The sequence below is a fragment of the Hirsutella rhossiliensis genome (genome assembly GCF_020360975.1).
Source record: "Hirsutella rhossiliensis strain HR02 chromosome Unknown scaffold00005, whole genome shotgun sequence".
Lineage (NCBI taxonomy): Eukaryota > Fungi > Ascomycota > Sordariomycetes > Hypocreales > Ophiocordycipitaceae > Hirsutella > Hirsutella rhossiliensis.
In genome coordinates, this window is record NW_025408671.1 from 3,520,224 (window position 1) to 3,541,045 (window position 20,822).

Here is a 20,822-nt window from a genome sequence, read left to right on the forward strand (position 1 = left end):
CGGGTCTTCACTAACGGGAGGATCAGGAAGGAGCATCTCCTCATGAATGTACTGCGGGCTGAGGATGGCATCTACTAAGCGTCTTCATATATGTTTATGCGCCTGGTGACAAGATGGTCTCGTGTGCGTCGGGAGGGATCTCAGGACTGCGGTTGCTGAATTTTCTGCTCGAATAATTACAGGGTCATGTCCAGCACTGTTGTGCAAACCCCGCCACGTCAAAACCTTGTCCGCTTTATGGACCGATGCTTCGTCTCGAATGCTTCTTTCCAGATTCCCCTGAAACCTTGTCCAAGCTCCGCCCCATCGTGGAGCCTTTTCAAAGACAGAGTCGACGTCATACCAAGTCGATTCCCATGTATTCTCTCCAAGCCACCCGGCTTGTTTCCGGCTCACGCTGTACGGCCCAATCGTCAGCGGTGCAAAAGGCATCGACATAGGCGAGGGAAGAAGCATTGGCTTGGTTCACCACACCCATGAAAGCCCTGCCGTCGAAGATCAAGCCATGGCGACAGAACAAGCCCGCCATCCTCGCGGTCCGGATGAACTACAGGTCAATGTCCGAGATATTGCGGGCTTGTCTGAGAAAATCCTGCCAGAAGAGGTCCTCCAGTTCGTGGCGGTTGTCATAGTAGTGCCATCCCTCAGAATCCATGAAGCCAAGGACATTCTAAAGTCCCCATAAGGAAAAGCCAAACGGGAGGACCCCGGCCTCGGCCCAGTCCACGATGCCCGTGATGCTGCCGGTTTCGGAGTTGATGAGGAGATTCATCTCGCAAAGGTCCCCGTGAGTAAGGACGAAGGGAAGTGCCCCCGAGAAGAGTGCTGGGAGACGTTGGCGAACTCTGCCCAAGTTGGACGCAAACCGAGACGGTAGTGGACCCGAAACTGGAAGAGCTTCGACTCATTGGTCCCAGCCGTCAAGGAATAGCTGAAGGTCCCCTGTATCTGAACAGGACGAGGCTGCCCGCCAGCGCGAGAAATGGCGAAATCATGGCACTGCTGTCCTGTTCCAGTTGTGCTCGATTTAAAGAAGGAATCGATTTCGTTTTCGAGGCTATAGGGAGTAACCGCCATGACGAAAGGCGACGACGAGCGGCGAGGCCATGTGCGGAGGTGGTCTCGAGGCGGGGAGGTTTGAGAGGATGTCAGGCTGCAACGAGTCTAGCGGGCGCGGAGTGCGGCAAGTCATTGAGGTGTTGGCTGTTCAGTGGTTGGTAGAAGGGAGTTCATGGCGCCGTGAGAATTCGTACAGTAATTAATTAATACAGTACACCTGGAAATGACAGCCCTTGTGGGCGCAACCCTTGGTTGGATATCGACGATTGCCTCTGTACACACACGCACACATACACATGTATATATATACATGCTAGCTTTAGAAGGGCAGTGTAAAGAGCCCTGGCGAATTACCTGCTCCCTCGTCGTCTTGTTCCGCTCGCTTCCTTCCGAGTATCAGAAGGCGCGGGTGCTGGGCCGCTAACTGCACACCCCAACTTTACCGCGTCCACCCCCGCTGCCCCGCCCCCTCCAGAGCACACCGAGGTACAATCAAGCGTGCGTGCTGATTGGCGACCCAGACCCCTGGTCCCGGCCTACGACAAGCTGTCTGCAGGCTTCCGCGACGATGCGCTTTGAGTGCAGGCGTTCTGTTTTTAGAGTCAGATGAGCGTACCTGCAACAGATGCACACGAAGTGTCCTGTGACACGGTGCAAGACCGCATGTACCTCCAGGTGCCGCCCAGTCGGCGGCCGTTAAGCGCCGGGAAGGGGCGGGGCCGTGTGATTGGCCGGCGCAGTAGCGTGTGCTGCTCGCCCCGTCACACGCCCCACCCGCCGCCCCCCGGGGGGAGCGCCCGTTGCCGTGATTGGCTGCTGCGCTGGATGCTTAAGCGCCCTGCCTCGTGAGCCCTGGCGGTACTTGGCGTGTACATGCGGCTTCCAAGGCAGGCGAGTTGAGAGGACAGGACGACGCGGAACCGACGCGCTGTTCTTCGACACGGACACGCCTGTACGGATATGCATGTGCCTGTGTCATGTTATGGTTTCTTTGTATGTGCATGAGAAACAAGACAAGGCGGGTCGTCACCGCTCGGGACAGGGCAGAGACGTCCCCCTGGGGCCTTTTCTACTTCTCGAGACATGCTCTTATTAACCCTTTCCCTCCCTGTCCATCTTGAAGGCCCGTCTTTCCCAGGAACATGGCCCAGCATAGCCCGCTTCGATTCGTCCCCCAAAAAGAGTCCAAAGAGGCACCGTGACCGGGCATACGCATGCTCGGGGACGACGGACTCCCCTTGTTCGGACGCAGAAGCAATAATAGCGTGCACGGCAAGGAGACGCCTCTCCGAACGCAAGCCCGACTTTGGCACCAGGTACTCTCCTTGCAGACGCTCGGCGCGTTCCGGGCCCAGGGGAGCAAAGGGGAAGAAGAAGATGGATAAATAAACCCCATGTATTGTCTTCCCCCCTCCAGCGCCGCTATGAGAGGGACTTATACGCCCTCGCTCACACAGAACCCTGTGCCGTGCATGGCTCCATGATCCCTCTTCGTCGCCTTTGGTTTTCCTGAAACAAGGCCCCCATCTCCCATCTCATCTCATCCCTCCACGACACCGTCTGTGGAATTACCCGGGGGCCTCCGAGTGCTCCGTATCTTTGCCTCAGCATCCACCCCCCTCCCCCTGTGCTCCGGCTGCATCTTAGCTTCTCGGCCCGGACCTCGGCGCGAACAACGCCGGCCGGTCCATCGCTCTCCCAGTCTCTCGCGAACTGCGTTTCCGTCGTCATCCCTTCGTGTCCCATCTCCACTTGCACCGCGCAACATGCAGCAGGCAGCAGGCAGGTGCATCGCAAAACCCGTCACTGCACAATCGCCCACGCGAGGCCGTCCACGTCATGCTCACACACACGTAGACTTGCGTGTAAATCCTTCCAAGCTCGCCGGCCCGATAATTACTCAAACGCCGTACAAATACATCCATACGCTCTACTGTACGCATCTGAACGGCCCGTGGCGCGGCAGCCGGCCACAAGCAAACCCCAATGCGACATTCCCCCTCTCCCAAGGGCGCCCCCCTTTCCAAGCACCTCCACCATGTTGTACAGTATGTGGATGGTGGTGTTGGATCTGCTAGGTAAACAGTTCTGCTTGCAACTACGGTAAAGCACCCTGGGCGCATCACATACCGTACAGTTGCTCCGCATGTGTTCGCAAACGCGGCCGTTAATCCACTTCCCTAACCTCCTTGGCAACCGCGTTGCACAGCGCCACCTTGACCCCGGCGCCCGTCAGGACGTGGATCCATACCCTCTGTGTGTCGCTCAGTCGGTCGTTGGCGCTCTTGACCTCGGCAAACATGACCTCGCCGCGCCGCGCTCCCGGGCCAGCCTCCGCCGCATGCCCCCTCTTTTCCTCCTCCTCCTCCTCCTCCCCTTTGCTCCGCCACAGCACCAGGTCCGGCACGCCTCCACCTCTCTGCTTGTACTCCTGCGCCATCACCTTGCAAATCGCTGACAGAGCGCTGCCCTCAAAGCACCGCACCAGCTCGGCCACGTCTTCCACGTCAAAGTCCCAGTTCAGGCCAACCACGCTCGTCCGTCGCTCGTGCTCCCGCTCCCATACCTCACGCAAGAGCCGTTCTCCCTCCCCGTTGGCAATCTCCACCAGACGGTGGTTGATTTCCGAGGCCCGCGCCGGGAAGAAGGCGTCCGTGTGTAGGTCCAGCGGACACGTCTGGTAGGCCGTCTGAAACACGTTGGGGATGTACAGAAAGAGTACGTCGTAGAAGAGATAGGCGAAGAGCGTACGCAACACGCCCCCCTCGGCGTGGTACCCCTTCCAGCCCTGCCGCCGAAAGTGGCTCAGACACATATCTTCTACGCTGCACTCGCCTCCAGAGTCTAGCTCGTCCAGCCATACCGTTTTGGTCGAGGCAGCTTGGGCACCAGGCTTGGGCGCCAAGTCTCGCTTGAGCTGAATCCCCTCGATTGTCATCTCAAGGGGCTCGGCAAGGCGGACGTGGCCAAAGTCATGCTGCAGCCGCCGAGGGATGCGCAGCTTCTTCTCCAGCTTCAGCAGCCGCTTCTGGAGATCATAGTGGTATATGAGGTGGCAGTCGGGGTCCTGCAGGCCAGTCTCGCATGTCGCCACGGCTATTCGCTTCCAGTGCCTCTTCTGGTGCTCCAGATCGTGAGGAAGGGCATCCCCGTCTGGCTTCGGCATGTAGTGTTCCTCCAAAAGAGCCTTGCGTTGATACCAGGCGCCCCTTCGGGCTAGGTGAAATAGCTTCTGTCCCAGCAGCTCAATCAGCAGGCTGTGTTCTTTCCTGTGCTCCTTGCGCCGCCCAAACACATACATTGCTTTGTGAATGATGCGAGTGTAGGCGTGGGCGGGATTGAACCTTCTCAAGTACGCCCCCTCACCCATTTCGTACACTGTCCGCTCCTTGTCCTGCTCCTCCGCAACAAATCTCTGCCATCGAGGGTGCGTTCTTTCAAAGACATGGACAATCTTTTGCAAATCTGCTTCGCTCGGAGTGCCGTTGAATTCCAGTATGATGTCCACCTCGGCCTCCATCCGTATGGCAGTCTCGAATTCCAAAAGGTGCATGCGAGACGCAAAGATAGTCGACGTGCGGCACACTATGTACTCGGGGAAACTCCGCCGCGCAATCTTGGCGAGAATGATAGTCGTGAGTGACTTTTCTGTCCACTCCGTCGATCTGTAAAAGACGAGGTGCACACGCTCAAAGAGCTTGAACGTGGCCGGCGACAGGCGAACGCATGGGCCAATCATGGACAACATCTTATCCAAAAAGTGCTGTTCCCGGCTCGAATCCTCCTTACGGAGCCTGCTTGCGCCATTCGTCTTGCGCGAGTCGGCCTCTGTGGACGCATTTGAGTCGCGGCTGTTGTGCCGACTGAGCCCGACGGCCGCCAACCCTGCTTGCTGCTGGCTCGTCCGGCAGAGGCCTCTGATTAGTTCCGCCTTGTTCCGACCCTGAACCTTCGCCTCCTTAGCCAAGGCCTTGAGCTCGTCAAGGTACAGTAGCGGTGCTGCTTCATCGACCGTCGTGATGTGGTCCTCCGATGCGTCGGCGAAAGTGAAAGACTCCTCGAGGCTGTTTTCTTCAAGGTTAAGGCCAGGGATCAGATCTTTTGCGTCCTCGGCTTCAGTCCGTGGGAGTCGCCGTGTTTTCTGCAGCGATTCAATCGCCACCAGCGGATCCGAGACATCTGCGTGGTATCCCAAGCGACTGGACCGATGCCACGCCGCAGTTTTGCGAAGAAATAATCGAACATAGCTGGCCAGAGTCAACATTGGCATGGACAGGGGAGGTGGCACGACCTACAGAAATTGGGACTCATAGTCCAGGTCTCTCCACCGTCGAAATACCTCCATTTCCCTCTCGTTGAAGAGCTGCGACTCCTCCTCGAGCACGGTATCAAGGGCGAGATTGAAGGCATCGACGTAGATGGAGCTCCTTCCTTTGATCCACAATGGCCGCGTTGTTTCATTTGCGCCACGCTCATGAGAGCTTGTTTGCGATGACTTTGCAAGCTCATACTCTTCGATGGCGTGGTCGTCATTTTGCGTTGGTGGTAAAACGTTCTCGACATCGGTGATGCCATGCTTTTGCCGCGTGTTCTCTTTCTCGCTGGTGCTCCCGTAATCTTCGGTTCTTCTCGCGGCATCGTCTTCCGACGAGGATTCTTCTGCTCCTCCTGATGCCGAGCTGTCGATAACGTCTCTCTTCAATCGCTTCGGCGGTCTTCCCGGAGCAGAACCGTGACTCGGTACCAGCCCGACTCCGTTGCCGTCTTTTTCAGTGTCCGGCAGCTTTGTCACAAAGGCATCCATACTGATTCAGCCTTCGTCTCGACATGACAAGCATACACCGGGTATTGGCGGCGGCAGATGACGTGGAACATGGCGAGCACGGGCGGCGCGTAACGGCGGAGCGGCCGACTGAAGTCGAAACACGAAGTCAGCTGACCGCGTGGAGCGTTTCCCTGAGTGTACTCTGTACCAGTGGACTCTGAAGTCCTAGTCTGCCCGAGATTCAGCCGGTGGGTGGGAGCTTGACCAACTGCCGGGATTGCGTTCACCTCCTCTGACCAAACTCGCTGTCGCTTGCCCGGCGGCCAAATCCAGACTATGGCAGACGATGTCTCCAAGCCGGAAACGATGCTGGAGGTCCCGCAGGTCCCCGCGACAAACGATGCCGCGATTGGCACCAACTTGACGCAACAAACACAGCCGACTGCACCACCAGGCACACCACACAAGGACGTTGTCATGTCCGACGCGCCCATTGAACAAGCCGCGGTAAAGTTCTGCCTCCTTCCCACAGATTTTTCGCGGTGGTTATGGAGCGCTTCGCTGACACGCCGGGAAAGTCGCCTGCACCAGCCCGAACCGGAACTCCAGCGCAAGGCTCTCGCGCTGCCTCGGCACACCCGGACGCGAACTTGACGATGCCTTCAGAGGCGGTGCCCCATGGCGATCCCACCCGACGATATCTGAATACCAAGGTCACTGGGGTCTTGCTCGAGGGAATGAAGCAATTGGCCAAGGACCAGTGAGTTGCCATGCGGAAGCGCAGTGTTGCCTCATCGACTCACACTCAAGCCAGACCCCACGATCCACTACGAGTCCTGGGCGAATTCTTGATACAAAAATCAAAGGAACTCGAGAAAATCGGTCAGGCTTGATTCGCACTCGAACGCTGGGCAACGGCAGGAAACGGATTGCATAGACTGGCGTTTCGCGGATTTCAAAGTGCAATATGAGACGACAGATACCAGGTTGGGACATCCATTACTGAACTTTGTAGTCAACCGCTATCAATTCTGAGCTGTTCGACTACCCCATGGCCAGCAAGATCTCGGGAAGAAGCATAGAGGCTCTCTAAATGCAGGTTTTCCATAAATTCCCCCCAACTCCAGGACCCAGGAAAACCACCGTCACCAGGCCCAAGTGAGCCGGAGAGTATCCCCTCCTTATGCGACAATGGTGCTGGCGGTGGCCGACTCGTACTTCCAGGTGGGAGGCAGGACGCCGACAGTCTTGTAGTAGCGGGCCAGGCGGTGGATCCGCGACTCGATGAGAATGAGGCGGAACTTAGAGTCCTTGTCTTTGCGGTTGCGCTCGAGGTGCTTGCGGACGGCGACGGCCTGGGTTACAGCGTCACATGGTCAGTCATCCAAAAGCCAGCATCGCCTCTCTCCATGAATGTACCTTCTTGATGAGCATGTACAGGTCCTCGGGAAGTTCGGGGGCGAGGCCTGTTTTCATCACTCTGTCAGCCTTGACCGTACAGAGGCGGGAGAAAATCTCCATGTGCATGCATGCGTATCCAACGCCGTATTGTGCTCGAGTTCGCTTCAGGGAGGTGTACCGGAGGACTTGAGGATTCGCAGGATTTTGTTGCCTAGGAGTGCGTCAGTGAAATGCTCGCGCGCGCACTCGTGTCTTCGTCGCCAATTGCGAGCCACAATTCGGGGCAAACAAGCATACCGGTGACAATCTTGACCTGGGCGATGCCGTGGGAGTCTCGCAGAATGACGCCAATCTGCGAGGGCGTGGCACCCTTCCTGGCGAGCTTGCCGATCTGCTCAACAACCTGCTCGGGGGTGGTCTTCAGCCACGCCGGGGGAGCGCGCGAGTAGGGAATCGCCGAGGCAGAAATGCCCTTGCCGTTGCTGTGAAGTCTACCCATGTTGGCGGTGTTGTGGTGCTGCGAAGAGAGAAGGTGAGTGTCGGTGCAAGTTCGTGAAGCGGCACGTTGTCGAGGATTGTGTGGAGCACCAAGATTTTCGCTTAGTTAGGGCAGAGGCAGTGGGTGGGCGCTAGTCGCAGGCTCGACGCTTTAGCATCACGTGGTCTGGAAAAAATGTCCCTCACCGCAGTCTTTTCGGGCCTGAAGAATCTTCTTCTCACAATCCCATCCACCCAACCCTTTTTCTCGGATTGGTCCGTCGCCACTGCATATCGCGACAGCAATGACTTTGCGATGATGCCTTCTGAAGGACTCTCTAGCCAAAGGCTGTAATGGTATGTTCTCACTTGCTCCCAAATTTTCTTGAGACTTTTCTTTCCTTGCGCGGCGACTTTCGTGATGATAAAACACTACTTTATTTTCTGGTACCTCTTATGCTAGGGCTCTCGGGCTCGATGAATGAACTGGACTTCTGACCTATGCTCAAACGCTTGGATCCGTCTCTATCACCCGCCATTTATGCCGAGTCTTTTTGCTGACACCGAAACAATTCATAGTGTCATTGGTCTGCCGCGCGGCAAGAAAAAGTAGAACTTTAACCTCCTCACAACCACCGTTTACACGTCAAAAATTCACCAATACGTTAGTGATAGGAAGTCCAGGTCCCTCATGTTTCCGATTGATTGTGTCTGTTATACACCTTAAATACATGTCAAAAGTAATGCCTGACACTCATTTCTTGGCTGTTCCTTGTTGGCTCTCTTCTTTCCGTGCCTCTCCCTGTCGTGTCGCGTACCCAAGCTGCCTCGTATGCCCGAGACGCTTGCCATGACGTCCAGAATCCGCACCCTCTACCAAGCGCCGACATCGAAATTCTCCTGTGTAGGGGTCAGCCTGTCAATATCACAACCGGTAAACACATGGACAACTTACCTCGGGAAAATACGTGGTGACGACAGTCCTGTCCGCAAACTTCCGTCCCGCCAAAGCTGTGAGCGCGTTGTGCGCAGATTCTGTCGAGTCAAACTTGACAAAGATCTTGCCAACGCCAGCAGACTGCCGACTGCCGCCAGTCGGTCGGGGAGCCTTCAGCTCGAGCACCTTGCCAAACTTGGTGCATTCCTCTCGCACATCGTCGCAAATTTCTTTGCAAGGAAATGTCAGCATTTGCAAGTACGCAGGAGAATGAGAGCAAGGGAGGGGAGAAATGAAGTGTAGCGACCATTGCTCTCTGGCCGAGGCAAGAAAGGCTGACAGCGGGCTGTAGAGAGATTCAAACAAACCTTCGTATTCCTCGTTATCCAACAGCTCCTCGAGCGTGACCATGTTGAGAAGTTGAACCACACGGCCCTTGTCCGTCTCGCTGGCCATTTGGGACGCGAGGCCGCTGATGGCCGTAATGCCCACGTCGAAGTTGGCAACCTGGGTAGAGCCGGAGCTCGCCTTGGTCACCTTCAACTTCTGCCCCCCGACGTCCATTCCATTCAGAGTATTCAGGGCGGCTTCGTTGGCAGCAGTCGGCTCCAGGTACTCCGCGAAAGCAATGCCCTGTCATGGTCAGCTTTGCATCTAATTGAGATGAACAGATGGGATAACGATGTCCTTGATCTTACCCGTGACTCTTCGGTGCTTCGGTCTTTGACCAGAACAAGGGCTTTGGGCTTGCCAAAAGCAGCGAGAAGCTCAATGACCTGGTCCTCGGTAAGAAAGGCCGGAATGTTGCTGATGCACAGCTTGTGCACGGTATCGGGAACGTGAGTTGAGACGGTATTGGGGTCGTGAGCCATTTCGTCGGGAACGGCCTGCATCACGTAGTCCTTGGGGCGCCGAATAATCAATCCTGACATATCCGGGTTGGAGGAGCCATTGGCAGCATCGTCGGCTTCCATGGAAATGCCGTCCAGAGCAAGCGCAACAGTTGCGTCGATGGCATTCTTGAACTCAAGGACCGCAAAAGATCGGTCGTTGGAGAACTGGCAAAGGACACATGGATCGGTTGCCTCGATGACATTCATCCCATTGAGCTGCAGGTTGAAGAAGGACATAAGGGCGTCCTCGGTGACCGCAGGCGGCAAATTGTTGACGATGAGTCGCTTTGACTGGCGAGAGTTGCTTGCCTTCAACCCCGCACTCGAAACCTGCCCCGAGGGCTGGTTCATGAAAGCTTGCAGCTTTGTGGGGTCCATGGCCTGTTGTCGCGGGGCACCTGGAAGAGGGAACATGCCAGACAGCTTGGCCTGTTCGGCCGTCACGAGCTCATAGCCCGGGGGTTTGATGTCCCACTGAGTCATTCTCCTCTTGCGCTCCAGGATGGACACGACGTCGGTCAGGTCTGGAGTGGGCTCCCGTTTGACGACTGGAGTTGGGCTCCGCCGAGCTTCGTGCCTTGCAGGACCCATGTCGTCTCGGCGATCTCTGCCGGCCCGTCGACGGTCGTCATGGGGGTCTCGGTCTCGCCTTGCTGGCCGTTCTTCATCGTCTCGACGGAAATCCCGGCGGGGAGCGCCTCGGTCGCGGTCCCATTCGCGGTCCCCCCGACGCTCACGGCCAGAGTATCGATCTTCGCGTTCACGATCTCGGTGGCTTCGACTCGAGGAGTATGCGTCAAAGTCTCCGCCTTCTCGACGATGTCCGCGAGGCTCGGGAGATCTCGACCGTCGACGCTCGCGGTTTCGATCACGATCGCGCTCGCGCTCGCGCTCACGGTCTCGGTCGCGGTCTCGGTCACGATCTCGGGGGCGATCGCGACGCTCATCACGGTCCCCTCGCGAGGACTTGGCGGCAATCAGCTTGACTATTTCATACAAAATCTCGTGAGGCTTTTTACGAACAGCAAATTCTCGGCCTCTCCGCCCATCTGAATGGCCAACGAGGGGCAAGGTCAGTCATCACCAGCTTCTCTCAGTAGTTGGTGGGGAGCAGACTTGGGACATACCTCGAGCGGAGTAGCTGTCGCCGTTCATCGTTTGCGACGTCTTGCCGGGAGGGCAAGGAGTCAGTGAGCCGCTTCGCGTTGATGATGCTGGCGATGAAATGTTTTGAAACGGTGAGCCAAAGCTGCAGGCGAGGCTGGCGCTTTTCCAGCGGATTTGGTGCTAGTCTGGTTGTGGAGTTTTTGTGGGGCGGACTGCGAGCAGACTCCTCTGGCAGCTGCAGCGCTTGGCGGATGCACCGCCACATATACATGCCTCAGGCCTGGGGCAAGTGGCTGAGTACGATCTGCGCGATACTTTGAAGTTCGTACCGCCCAGTATCAGAACTCTTAACATCAGGGGCGAGGCAATGAGGCAAATACTAACCCGACTTGAGAAGCCTGCACAAGACTTGAGGTTGACATTCTCAGTGAGCTTCATTTGCAGTTCCCCTGCTCCTGCCACTGGATCAGGTCACGCACGGCCATGGTCATCAAAGGAGCGCCTGAATGGCGCAAACTACCCGTGAGCCTCTCCGAGCTGTGCATCGACACAACGCTGCGATGCGGGCAGTCTTTCCGTTGGCGCAAGATCAATGGTGAATGGTACAGCTTTGCCTCGCCACTGCCCACTCTTTCATATGCTGACCGGCCACTACAGGACAAGCACTTTGCATGGGCGCATCCTGTCTCTAAGGCAGGATCATCTCCATCTGCACTATAGAGTGACTTGGCCAGACCCTCCCCCATGGCCCCTAACCCCCTCGGCCTTGAATGCTGAAGTCCAGAGGGGAGACGACACGGAGGATCTCCTGCGTCGCTACTTTAGCCTGGATCTGGACCTTGGTGCCTTGTACGAGCAGTGGTCAAGGGCGGATCCCAACTTTGGCAGAAGAGCACCGGGCTTTACCGGCGTGCGTATTCTTAGCCAGGACGCATGGGAAGCGCTTCTATGCTTCATCTGCAGTAGCAACAACAATATAAGCCGCATATCCCAAATGGTATGCATGAGCCTACGAGGGGCACCGTCAACGGGACTGACGATATTTAGGCTCACAAACTGTGCAAACACTACGGCCCTCTTATCGGCCATGTTGGAGACGAAGCCCTCCACGATTTCCCGACTCCCGACTCACTGATTGGAAAGGAAGTCGAGTCGCATTTGAGGGAGCTTGGCTTCGGATATCGGGCCAAGTACATTGCCCAGACAGCCCGGGTCGTGGCTCTGGAGAAGCCAGCACTGTGGCTGGAGTCGCTGCGAAACCCCGAACACCGGGGTCCAAGGGACTACGAGGTGCCAGAGGGCCCCAGAGCAACCTACAAAGAAGCGCACGAGGCGCTTCTGTCTCTGGCGGGTGTTGGGCCCAAGGTGGCAGATTGCGTTTGCCTGATGGGGCTCGGCTGGGGTGAGTCTGTTCCAGTCGACACTCACGTTTGGCAGATTGCCCAGAGGGACTACAAGTTTGGCAAGTCAAAAACAAAGACTTTCAACAAGGCCTTGTATGATGCGATTGGGGATCACTTCCGGGATATTTGGGGCAAGTATGCGGGCTGGGCACATTCCGTCCTCTTTGCAGCCGATCTTCGAGAATTTTCGAATCGCACTGTGAAAAGGGAGGGGGCCGAGGAAACGCAAACGAGTGAAGGGAAAGCGGTGGTTGGGACCCGCAAGAGGAAGACCGTGGTCAAGGCGGAGGTCAAGACGGAGGTCAAAGTTGAAGAGACAGAGGACGGGACGGCTCTGGACGTTGATAGAGCTGTCAAGCGGAGACGGACACGGCAGAGGGTCTGAGCCAGCGTGCAGCCCTGTTCCCTGAAGGAATTCGACGGTCTCTTGTTTTCGGAATCTTTGACGACGAGGGTCGATCATTGGCTGTGTGAAACTCTCGGTTCGATTTGTGGGAATACAGTAAGTCGGCGATCAGTTGCCGAATATTTGCATCCACAGACTTTGGCATTGCGAGTGGAGACAATTGGTCGAGGTTCCAGGCTGCCAGCCTTGCCGCATGCTTGCAGCTGGCTTCCCTGACGTGACTGGCTAGAGGCTCTTCGGCTAAACGTCGGGCCTAGCACCCCCAAACTTTTTGCCGCCCACTACGAGGCCAGGCTTGGCAAAGGCTCCTTTCTTCCCCTACCAACTCGACCACCTCCGCCAGGCTGCCCATCCATGTGCAACGACAACACTCGGATCGCACCTTGCAACTTGGAACCGGGTTGAAGCAGCAGGGCCGCCGAGGCAAAATGTCCGACGCCGATTTCGAAGCCGTGACCAAGCGTCAGCGCGAGCGCAATGCCTCGGCCGCAGCAAAGAAGAGCTCGCGTGGCTCCGACTTCTCGACTCAGCGCTCCGACGCAACACGCCAGAAGCTCACCGACAGTGCTGACAATGAGCTCTACGAACGAGATGGCGGTGAGAAGTTTTCAGGCTACCACACGTCTCTTCCCATGGGCGACGATGACGACGACGACGATGCGGGTCAAGACAAGACTCGCCGCTTGGTCGGGCAATACACTGCCTCCCGCGAAATGATCGACGAGTTTGCTCGAGGGGATGGCGTTGAGGAAGACGATATTCTGGCCGACCGGGGAGAAAAGAGCGGTCGCATCATCGACCGCGAGACGGACTACCAGAAGCGCCGCTTCAACCGCGTCCTAACGCCAACCAGGGCCGACCCCTTCGCCAAGAATCGACAGGCGGGCGCGGCCGAAAATGGCACGACATACCGGGAAATCATGCAGGGCCAAGAGCTCGAGAGAGAAGAGGAGCGCGTACGACAAGCGATTCAGGCCAAGCAGGGTGACACAGCCGATGATGAGCATACCGTGCCCACGCTCCAGAATCCGGACAAGGAGAACGCCGAAGCTGGCTCCACAGTTGCAGTGACTGCTGGCCGCAAACGCAAGAAGAGATGGGACATCTCCTCGGAACCAAGTGACAGCCAGGCACAGCCCGAGTCCGCCGTCAGCGCACAGTCGAAGCGGTCCAGATGGGACGAGGCTCCCTCTGTGCAGGGCCTTGCCGGGTCCGAGGCTGCCAAGCAGCGCTCTCGTTGGGATCAAGCGCCATCTGCGACGCCCATGGGCAACCAAGGGCTCGCAACTCCCGCGCAGCCAACAAAAATGCCGGCAATGCCAACGGCTGTTTTCGGTACCGAAGTGGGACGCAACATGCCGCTCAGCGACGAGGAGCTAGACCTGCTCTTGCCAGGAGAAGATCAGGGCTACAAAGTTCTCGAGTTTCCGCCTGGATTCGTGCAAGCCCGCGCGCCGGCTCACAGGATCATGGCCACGCCAGCTCCCCAGACGGGGTTTATGATGCAAGACCCTGAACAAACCCGGCTGGGCGGCCAACCGATGCCGGCAGAGATCTCGGGCGTCGGTGACTTGCAGTTTCTCAAGCCCGAGGACATGACATACTTTGGAAAGCTCAATGACGGCACCGAGGAGAGTAGCTTGTCGGTGGACGAGCTAAAGGAGAGGAAGATCATGAAGCTGTTGCTCAAGATCAAGAACGGAACCCCGCCTATGCGCAAGACTGCTCTTCGTCAGATTACGGACAATGCGCGGCAATTCGGACCAGGGCCTCTGTTCGCGCAGATCCTCCCTCTGCTCATGGAGAAGACGCTCGAGGAACAGGAACGCCATCTCCTGGTCAAGGTCATTGACCGTATCCTCTACAAACTCGACGATTTGGTGCGCCCCTATGTGCACAAGATCCTCGTCGTCATTGAGCCGCTGCTCATTGACCAAGACTACTACGCCAGAGTGGAAGGCCGTGAAATCATCTCAAACGTTGCCAAAGCCGCGGGCCTCGCAACCATGATTAGTGTCATGCGGCCGGACATTGACCATGTGGACGATTACGTGCGGAATACGACGGCGAGGGCATTCTCGGTCGTGGCATCTGCCCTTTCTATTCCCGCAATGCTGCCGTTTCTGAGAGCAGTCTGCCGGAGCAAGAAGTCGTGGCACGCCAGGCACACCGGAGTTAAGATTGTACAGCAGATTGCCATCCTCATGGGATGCGCCGTCTTGCCTCACCTCAAGGGCTTGGTCGACTGCATCGCGCCGAACCTCAGCGACGATCAGACCAAGATCAGAACAGTGACCAGTCTCGCCATAGCTGCGTTGGCTGAGGCGTCCAACCCCTACGGTATCGAGAGCTTCGACGAGATCCTGAACCCTCTCTGGACCGGTGCGCGCAAGCAGCGAGGCAAGGGACTCGCCGCGTACCTCAAGGCTGTTGGATACATCATTCCCCTGATGGATGAGGAATATGCCAACTATTACACGACCCAGATCATGGAGATTGTGTTGCGCGAGTTTTCTTCGCCCGACGAAGAAATGAAAAAGGTCGTGCTCAAGGTGGTTTCTCAGTGCGCCGCTACCAAGGGCGTAAGCAGCGATTATCTCAAGGAGCACGTCCTCGACGAATTTTTCAAAAACTTTTGGGTGAAGCGGATGGCCCTGGACAAGCGCAACTACAAGCAGGTGGTGGAAACGACGGTTGACGTCGGGCAAAAGGTGGGCGTCGGCGAGATTCTTAACAGGATCGTCGACAACCTCAAGGACGAAAGCGAAGCCTACCGCAAGATGACGGTAGAAACGACCGAGAAGGTGGTCACAAGCCTGGGAGCTGCCGACATCGACAAGCGACTGGAGGAGCTCCTGATGGATGGTATCCTGTACACGTTCCAGGAGCAGAGCGTCGAGGACCTTGTGATTCTCAACGGCTTTGGCTCCGTGGTCAACGCCCTGGGAGATCGCTGCGTCGACTATCTGCCGCAGATCACGAGCACCATCCTGTGGCGCCTGAACAACAAGTCGCCCACGGTTCGCCAGCAGGCGGCCGATCTCATTTCCCGGATCGCCATGGTGATGAAGCAGTGTGGCGAGGACGAACTCATGGGCAAACTTGGCGTCGTGCTGTACGAGTATCTGGGTGAAGAGTACCCCGAGGTGCTGGGCTCGATCCTGGGGGCCCTCCGCTCCATTGTCACCGTCGTGGGCATCGCGCAGATGCAGCCGCCCATCAAGGACCTTTTGCCTCGCCTGACGCCCATCCTCCGCAACCGCCACGAGAAGGTGCAGGAGAACACGATTGACCTGGTGGGCCGTGTGGCGGACCGCGGCCCGGAGTGTGTCAATGCTCGCGAGTGGATGCGAATCTGCTTCGAGCTGCTCGACATGCTCAAGGCGCACAAGAAGGGCATCCGACGAGCGGCCAATAACACGTTTGGCTTCATCGCAAAGGCCATTGGCCCGCAGGACGTACTGGCAACGCTGCTGAGCAACCTCCGGGTGCAAGAACGGCAGTCTCGAGTCAACACGGCCGTGGCGATTGGCATCGTGGCCGAGACTTGCGCGCCATTCACCGTCTTGCCCGCGCTGATGAACGAGTATCGCGTGCCGGAGCTCAACGTGCAGAACGGCGTGCTCAAGGCCCTCTCGTTCCTCTTCGAATACATCGGCGAGATGGGCAAGGACTACGTCTACGCAGTCACACCGCTCCTGGAGGACGCCCTCATCGACCGCGACCAGGTGCACCGTCAGACAGCGGCGTCGGTGGTCAAGCACATTGCGCTCGGGGTTATAGGGCTGGGGTGTGAGGACGCCATGGTCCATCTGCTCAACCTGCTGTACCCCAACCTGTTTGAGACGAGCCCGCACGTCATCGACCGCATCATCGAGGCGATTGAGGCCATCCGTATGGCGGTGGGCCCTGGCGTTGTGCTCAACTACGTTTGGGCCGGCCTGTTCCATCCGGCTAGAAAGGTGCGGACACCATACTGGCGACTGTACAACGATGCCTATGTCCAGGGGGCGGATGCCCTGGTGCCATACTACCCCAACCTCAGCGAAAACAGCCTGGACAGGCCGGAGCTGGCCATTGTCCTGTGAGGAAAGGGGAACACAGGAGAACAGGGGCTGGGGAGCAGTCAACGTGAGTCGCTTAGGATAGGGGCAGAGATTTTGTTCAAGATGCCGTAAGTGAGCAGAAGGTGGAAAGCATTCGAAACGGGCGTTATTGACCGGTAACTGGCAGACAACGGCGACGGACACGATTGCCGGGGCACTTTGCTGCGCCAGCCCGTCGGACGGGGGGCAGGCATCGCTCGTCTTGGGCAGGGCGGCAGCTTTGGGGTCTCGACGAGGGAGCAGGTAACTAATTTTTCGCGCGTGGTGTCGAAGGGGGTTGATTCGAGTCTGGCAGCAAGCAGGCAGCCATCGGTCAGTGCAGTCCTAGGTATCGAGACAATTGAGAGACAGGCACATTGACGCGCCATGCCTCGACCCCTGGTGGCAGGCGGGTGAAGAAAAACACGCCCCTTGTCTTTGGCCACAGCTACGAAAGTAAATGCCGCTTTCTTAGCAACAACGGTCGCAAAAGCCAATAGAAAGGCTTTACATGACATGACAGACTGGCTCTTAACCTTCTGCCAAAAAAAAAATCGCATTTCTTAGAGCAAAGGGGGCGATGCATTTCGCTGGAAGCAGGCTCTACACTCCGTAGCGGGTGGGAGATTCGGCGTGAAAGGGGCGTGATTTTTCCCCCACCCGCATGCGTGGTTGTGCAGTGAGACGGGTGACGTCGGTGGGTTCCGGGCCATGGAGGAGAGGGAGCGCGTGCAGAGTTGCGGCGCCCTCCGTCTGCTGCTGCCTTTATACCCTATCCCTCGTCGTCGTCGTCCCTCTGAGGGCGTGGTCGTAACTCGGTAGCCGCTTCACCCCACGTGTCCACGAACATGGAAAAGACCCATGGGTCCACGAACATGGAGAAGATGGAGACAGTAAACACTAAACAGCAGAACACGCAGAGAAAACGGGGTGCAGTACTTCGTAGGCGCTGGCACTGTAGGCCGCCAGCCCGCCCCTTGGCCTCACCGTCTCCCGTCGGCGCTCCGCTGCCCCCTGGCCGAACAATCTGCGCTCACCACCACCACCACCACCACGTCCACGCACTCATCATTCAATCACGCACACCCCATGTTCACACTCATCACCCATCACTAACTCACACCTACTACGTCATCTCAAGACATTCCCGCAAGGCACATGCGCACCCCCCTCTCGCGTCTCATGTGTCTGACAGACCTGTCTTGCCCTCGACGTCTTTGCTGGGCCCAGATGTCTCACTCGTTCTTTTTCTCTCTCGTTTTGCTGTACAGAGTATTTATCCCACTTTACGGATACTTATCCATACTCTACGGAAGCACCGCGCCAACACCGGTCCTTTTCCTTCTTCTCTCCTTGGCATGGTAGCTTAAAAGGTGTTGTTCGGCGGGACATGCGGACGCCACGCCCGCCCAGGTATCGCGTCCGCTTTCGAGGAGCTAAGCCAGCCTCCTGTCCGCCACGGTGCTTCGGCTTCCTACCGCCTTCAACGCTCGTTGCCAAGTATTTCGTAGTTCCTTGTTGTCCATTCCCAATGACGAGGCCAGCTGCGCGCCAGGGACGGGGTTGACCGAGCGTATCTGTACGGATGGCTGCCGTAGAGGCAATTATTCAGACGTTGCCCGTACTCCGTACCCTAAAGCAGATTAACATCTGGCCACCAACGGTCAGACATCCGTACAGGCAGGTGGTGTGGATTGGATGGTAATAAGCTTTCTGCGCAACGGTGCCCATGGCGCGCCGTAGCTTCCGTCATGGTTAGGAGCCCAGAGAGCCCTGCACCGTGATGCTCTCTCCTCCTGTAAAACCTTTATTCGACGCCATGGCCAGTCAACCCTTCCATGCCCTCGTGACAAGTGACAGCGCATTAGCATTCCACGGGTCGGTGCAGGGGGATAAGCAGCTCGGTAGGGCTTGCAGGGGGGAAGATAGGGGACCAAGGCGTATAAGAGATGGCGAGTTCGTTCCGAGGGCCCCCGTCTTGCACCTTGCTAGCGACCGGCGACGACGGGCCCTCGGGCGGCTGACAACAACGCGACCGCCTCGTGTCTCGGCGGCTCTGCGGTTAGATTCCACCAGCGCTTTTCCACTTCCCCTGCCCCTGCTTTTATTACTTTTTCCTCATCCATGGCCAATGGCTGTATCCGTATGCTTAGTGAAGAAACCGAAGGTTGAATTACCGGCGACGCCCGCACTTGAGCTTCTTGCCTGCTGTCGGGGTGAGCCCTGTACTCCGGACAAGACTGAAGGGAGTACGGATACCATCTGGGTGCGACACTCGTGCATACCCACAAAGTACCTACCCATGGGACCTGTGGCAGGGGTTTACGGAATTTCTCCGAGACACAAGGCGTCGGTGGAGTCAAGGGAGACAAGACCTGGCTTTGTGGAGCGACTAGCCAAGCCATTTTGCTCCCCGCCCCGACGGGAGATCCGCAAGATCTGGCAGCCGTCAGAGAGGACAAACGCAGGTCTGCTTGGCCTTGTTTCGTTTGCAATTGGGGCCGCACACGGACGCTAGACCGTCTCGACCGTTCTGCTTTTAGGCACCAGGTATTGCGTCCCTGAGCAGCCATGCCATGTAAAACAGGCAGCTTCTTTCCTGAGGCCCTTGCTGCGCTAGGTCAGGATGGCGGCGGCAGTGTCGTGCACAAATGCGGAGTATCACTCCGTGGGGTACGAGATACGACAAGTCTGCACATTCGGCGAGTTGTGCCAGCCGGCAAGCCACGCGCCCAGAGTTTCCCATGACTGATTGGAAGGCGTGGCGCCAAATCTCACGCCAGTCAAACACAACGTGCGCCGACGTCGTACAGAAGGCGGCAGGCAACCGGCCTCTGGCTCCATGTGCCGAGGCTGAGCGGGCAGGCAGCCTGACTTGGATGCCGTAACCCAGCACCGCGGAGATGGGATCTGGATAAACTTGGCCGATGTTTGATCGTCCTGGAGAGCATGGCCGCTGTCGATCTGCCTAGCACGTGCCGTCTTGGAATCCCGGCTTCTGGAGGCACTGCGTATTGTGTTGTGCATGCACCTCGACAACGTTGCTGGATCAGGGGGCTTATTCCACCAGAGCAATTGCTCTTGGGGTTCAGCCGCAGGGCGGTCTCCCTGAATGAGTGCCTTTCCCGCGTCTGCGCTGTGCAATGCGAAACCCAGAGTCTCGACACGAGGGGAACTGCAGGGCTCGACTTGGGCCCGCGGTCATCAAACTCGAGACGAAGACGACGTCTCGGTTCTGAGCACCGACCAACTTGATCAAACCACTGTCTGCTTCCTCTGGTATCGGTCGAGACCGTTTTAATAAAGGGGAGACGGGGCAAAAAAAGGAAGAAACAAGCCGCGTGGAACAAGGGTGCGGAGCTGCATATCTGCGCCGATACAGCGTCGAGACGTGATGCGGACTCGTCGACGTCGACTGGAAACTCGGGACGGGGCGAAGAGCCAAGGTAAGCAGTGGCTGCCCCGGGATGGTAGACCGAAGTGCCGACTCCACCCAAGCCATGTTCGGCTGATTGCCTCGATGCAACAGCCTCCCAACTGCCGGCGATCGGCCAAGGGCCCTGGTTGATTTCATCTGGAGGCGATGGAGCCTTGAAAGCACTCGCACCGTCCAGGTGTTGATTCACGTTGCGCAGAGTCGAAGAGGAAAACGAAGACTGCAGAGGTCGCTGGCTCCAGGTCAGCACGACTGCATGCAACATTGCGCAGCTCAACGGACTGCACACGAGCGCGGCGTTTGCTGGCGTGCGGATGAGAGAGAGCGGGAGACGAGGAGACGCGATGGGAAGAATTTTTGGGTTGGTCGCGGCTGGAGGCGGCAGTCCCGAGCGCCGGCCGCCAACAAGACGCCCAGTACTTAAAAGTACTGAAGGCTCGGGTTTGGTATTTCTTGCCGCATCTCTAGTGGAAGGGTTCTCTCGGGAAAGGTAGTGTACTTGTGTGAATACTTAGGGTCGTCCCGAAATCTCGGAGGCACGACTTGCCGGCCGAAGCTTCACCAATTAGGGCAAGGGATTATGAGCTAGCGCGTTTCACGCGTCCCAATCTGGCCTTTGCTTGTATCCAAGTCACCTGCTGTACAGTATACAGGAAGATACCTACCTTAGTTGGCTGGCTCTGTTGTTGGCCATCGTCCTAGGTATCTTTTCATCTTTTCTCGACTTTGCCAACACGGCACCACGACACTGTGCTGTGCATCCCGAGGCACAAGCATGTCCACGGGGAATAACTGCACAGATTCCATGCCGTGCCACTCAGATGTGCATGATGAGGCGCATCCAACCTTGCCT

General features: G+C 57.4%; 6 protein-coding genes across 6 annotated transcripts; 3 read left to right on the plus strand and 3 right to left on the minus strand.

Annotated features, from left to right (window-relative positions):
- Positions 1-3,226: 3,226 nt before the first annotated feature.
- HRG_05782 (VRR-NUC domain-containing protein) lies at positions 3,227-5,863 on the minus strand (the record flags this gene model as incomplete). The annotated part of the gene is made up of 4 exons (XM_044864253.1): positions 3,227-3,378; positions 3,442-4,853; positions 4,944-5,306; positions 5,355-5,863. The coding sequence occupies 4 exons, from the start codon at positions 5,861-5,863 to the stop codon at positions 3,227-3,229; spliced, it is 2,436 nt and encodes an 811-aa protein (XP_044720785.1).
- A 297-nt stretch (positions 5,864-6,160) lies between these two features.
- On the plus strand, positions 6,161-6,717 carry HRG_05783 (dpy-30 motif domain-containing protein; the record flags this gene model as incomplete). The annotated part of the gene is made up of 3 exons (XM_044864254.1): positions 6,161-6,331; positions 6,403-6,584; positions 6,639-6,717. 3 exons carry the CDS (start codon positions 6,161-6,163, stop codon positions 6,715-6,717), a joined length of 432 nt encoding a protein of 143 aa, XP_044720786.1.
- Positions 6,718-7,005: 288 nt separating this feature from the next.
- Positions 7,006-7,724, minus strand: HRG_05784 (ribosomal protein s15 domain-containing protein; the record flags this gene model as incomplete). The annotated part of the gene is made up of 4 exons (XM_044864255.1): positions 7,006-7,179; positions 7,244-7,290; positions 7,404-7,436; positions 7,523-7,724. 4 exons carry the CDS (start codon positions 7,722-7,724, stop codon positions 7,006-7,008), a joined length of 456 nt encoding a protein of 151 aa, XP_044720787.1.
- An 851-nt stretch (positions 7,725-8,575) lies between these two features.
- HRG_05785 (RNA recognition motif domain-containing protein) lies at positions 8,576-10,687 on the minus strand (the record flags this gene model as incomplete). Its single annotated transcript, XM_044864256.1, has 9 exons — positions 8,576-8,602; positions 8,658-8,869; positions 9,008-9,272; positions 9,338-10,139; positions 10,182-10,203; positions 10,270-10,341; positions 10,429-10,498; positions 10,556-10,581; positions 10,660-10,687. 9 exons carry the CDS (start codon positions 10,685-10,687, stop codon positions 8,576-8,578), a joined length of 1,524 nt encoding a protein of 507 aa, XP_044720788.1.
- Positions 10,688-11,122: 435 nt separating this feature from the next.
- Positions 11,123-12,427, plus strand: HRG_05786 (hhH-GPD superfamily base excision DNA repair protein; the record flags this gene model as incomplete). Its single annotated transcript, XM_044864257.1, has 6 exons — positions 11,123-11,161; positions 11,210-11,241; positions 11,297-11,636; positions 11,687-12,016; positions 12,077-12,241; positions 12,308-12,427. 6 exons carry the CDS (start codon positions 11,123-11,125, stop codon positions 12,425-12,427), a joined length of 1,026 nt encoding a protein of 341 aa, XP_044720789.1.
- Positions 12,428-12,876: 449 nt separating this feature from the next.
- On the plus strand, positions 12,877-16,536 carry HRG_05787 (splicing factor 3B subunit 1 domain-containing protein; the record flags this gene model as incomplete). Its single annotated transcript, XM_044864258.1, has 2 exons — positions 12,877-13,404; positions 13,474-16,536. The coding sequence occupies 2 exons, from the start codon at positions 12,877-12,879 to the stop codon at positions 16,534-16,536; spliced, it is 3,591 nt and encodes a 1,196-aa protein (XP_044720790.1).
- Between the last annotated feature and the right edge of the window lie 4,286 nt (positions 16,537-20,822).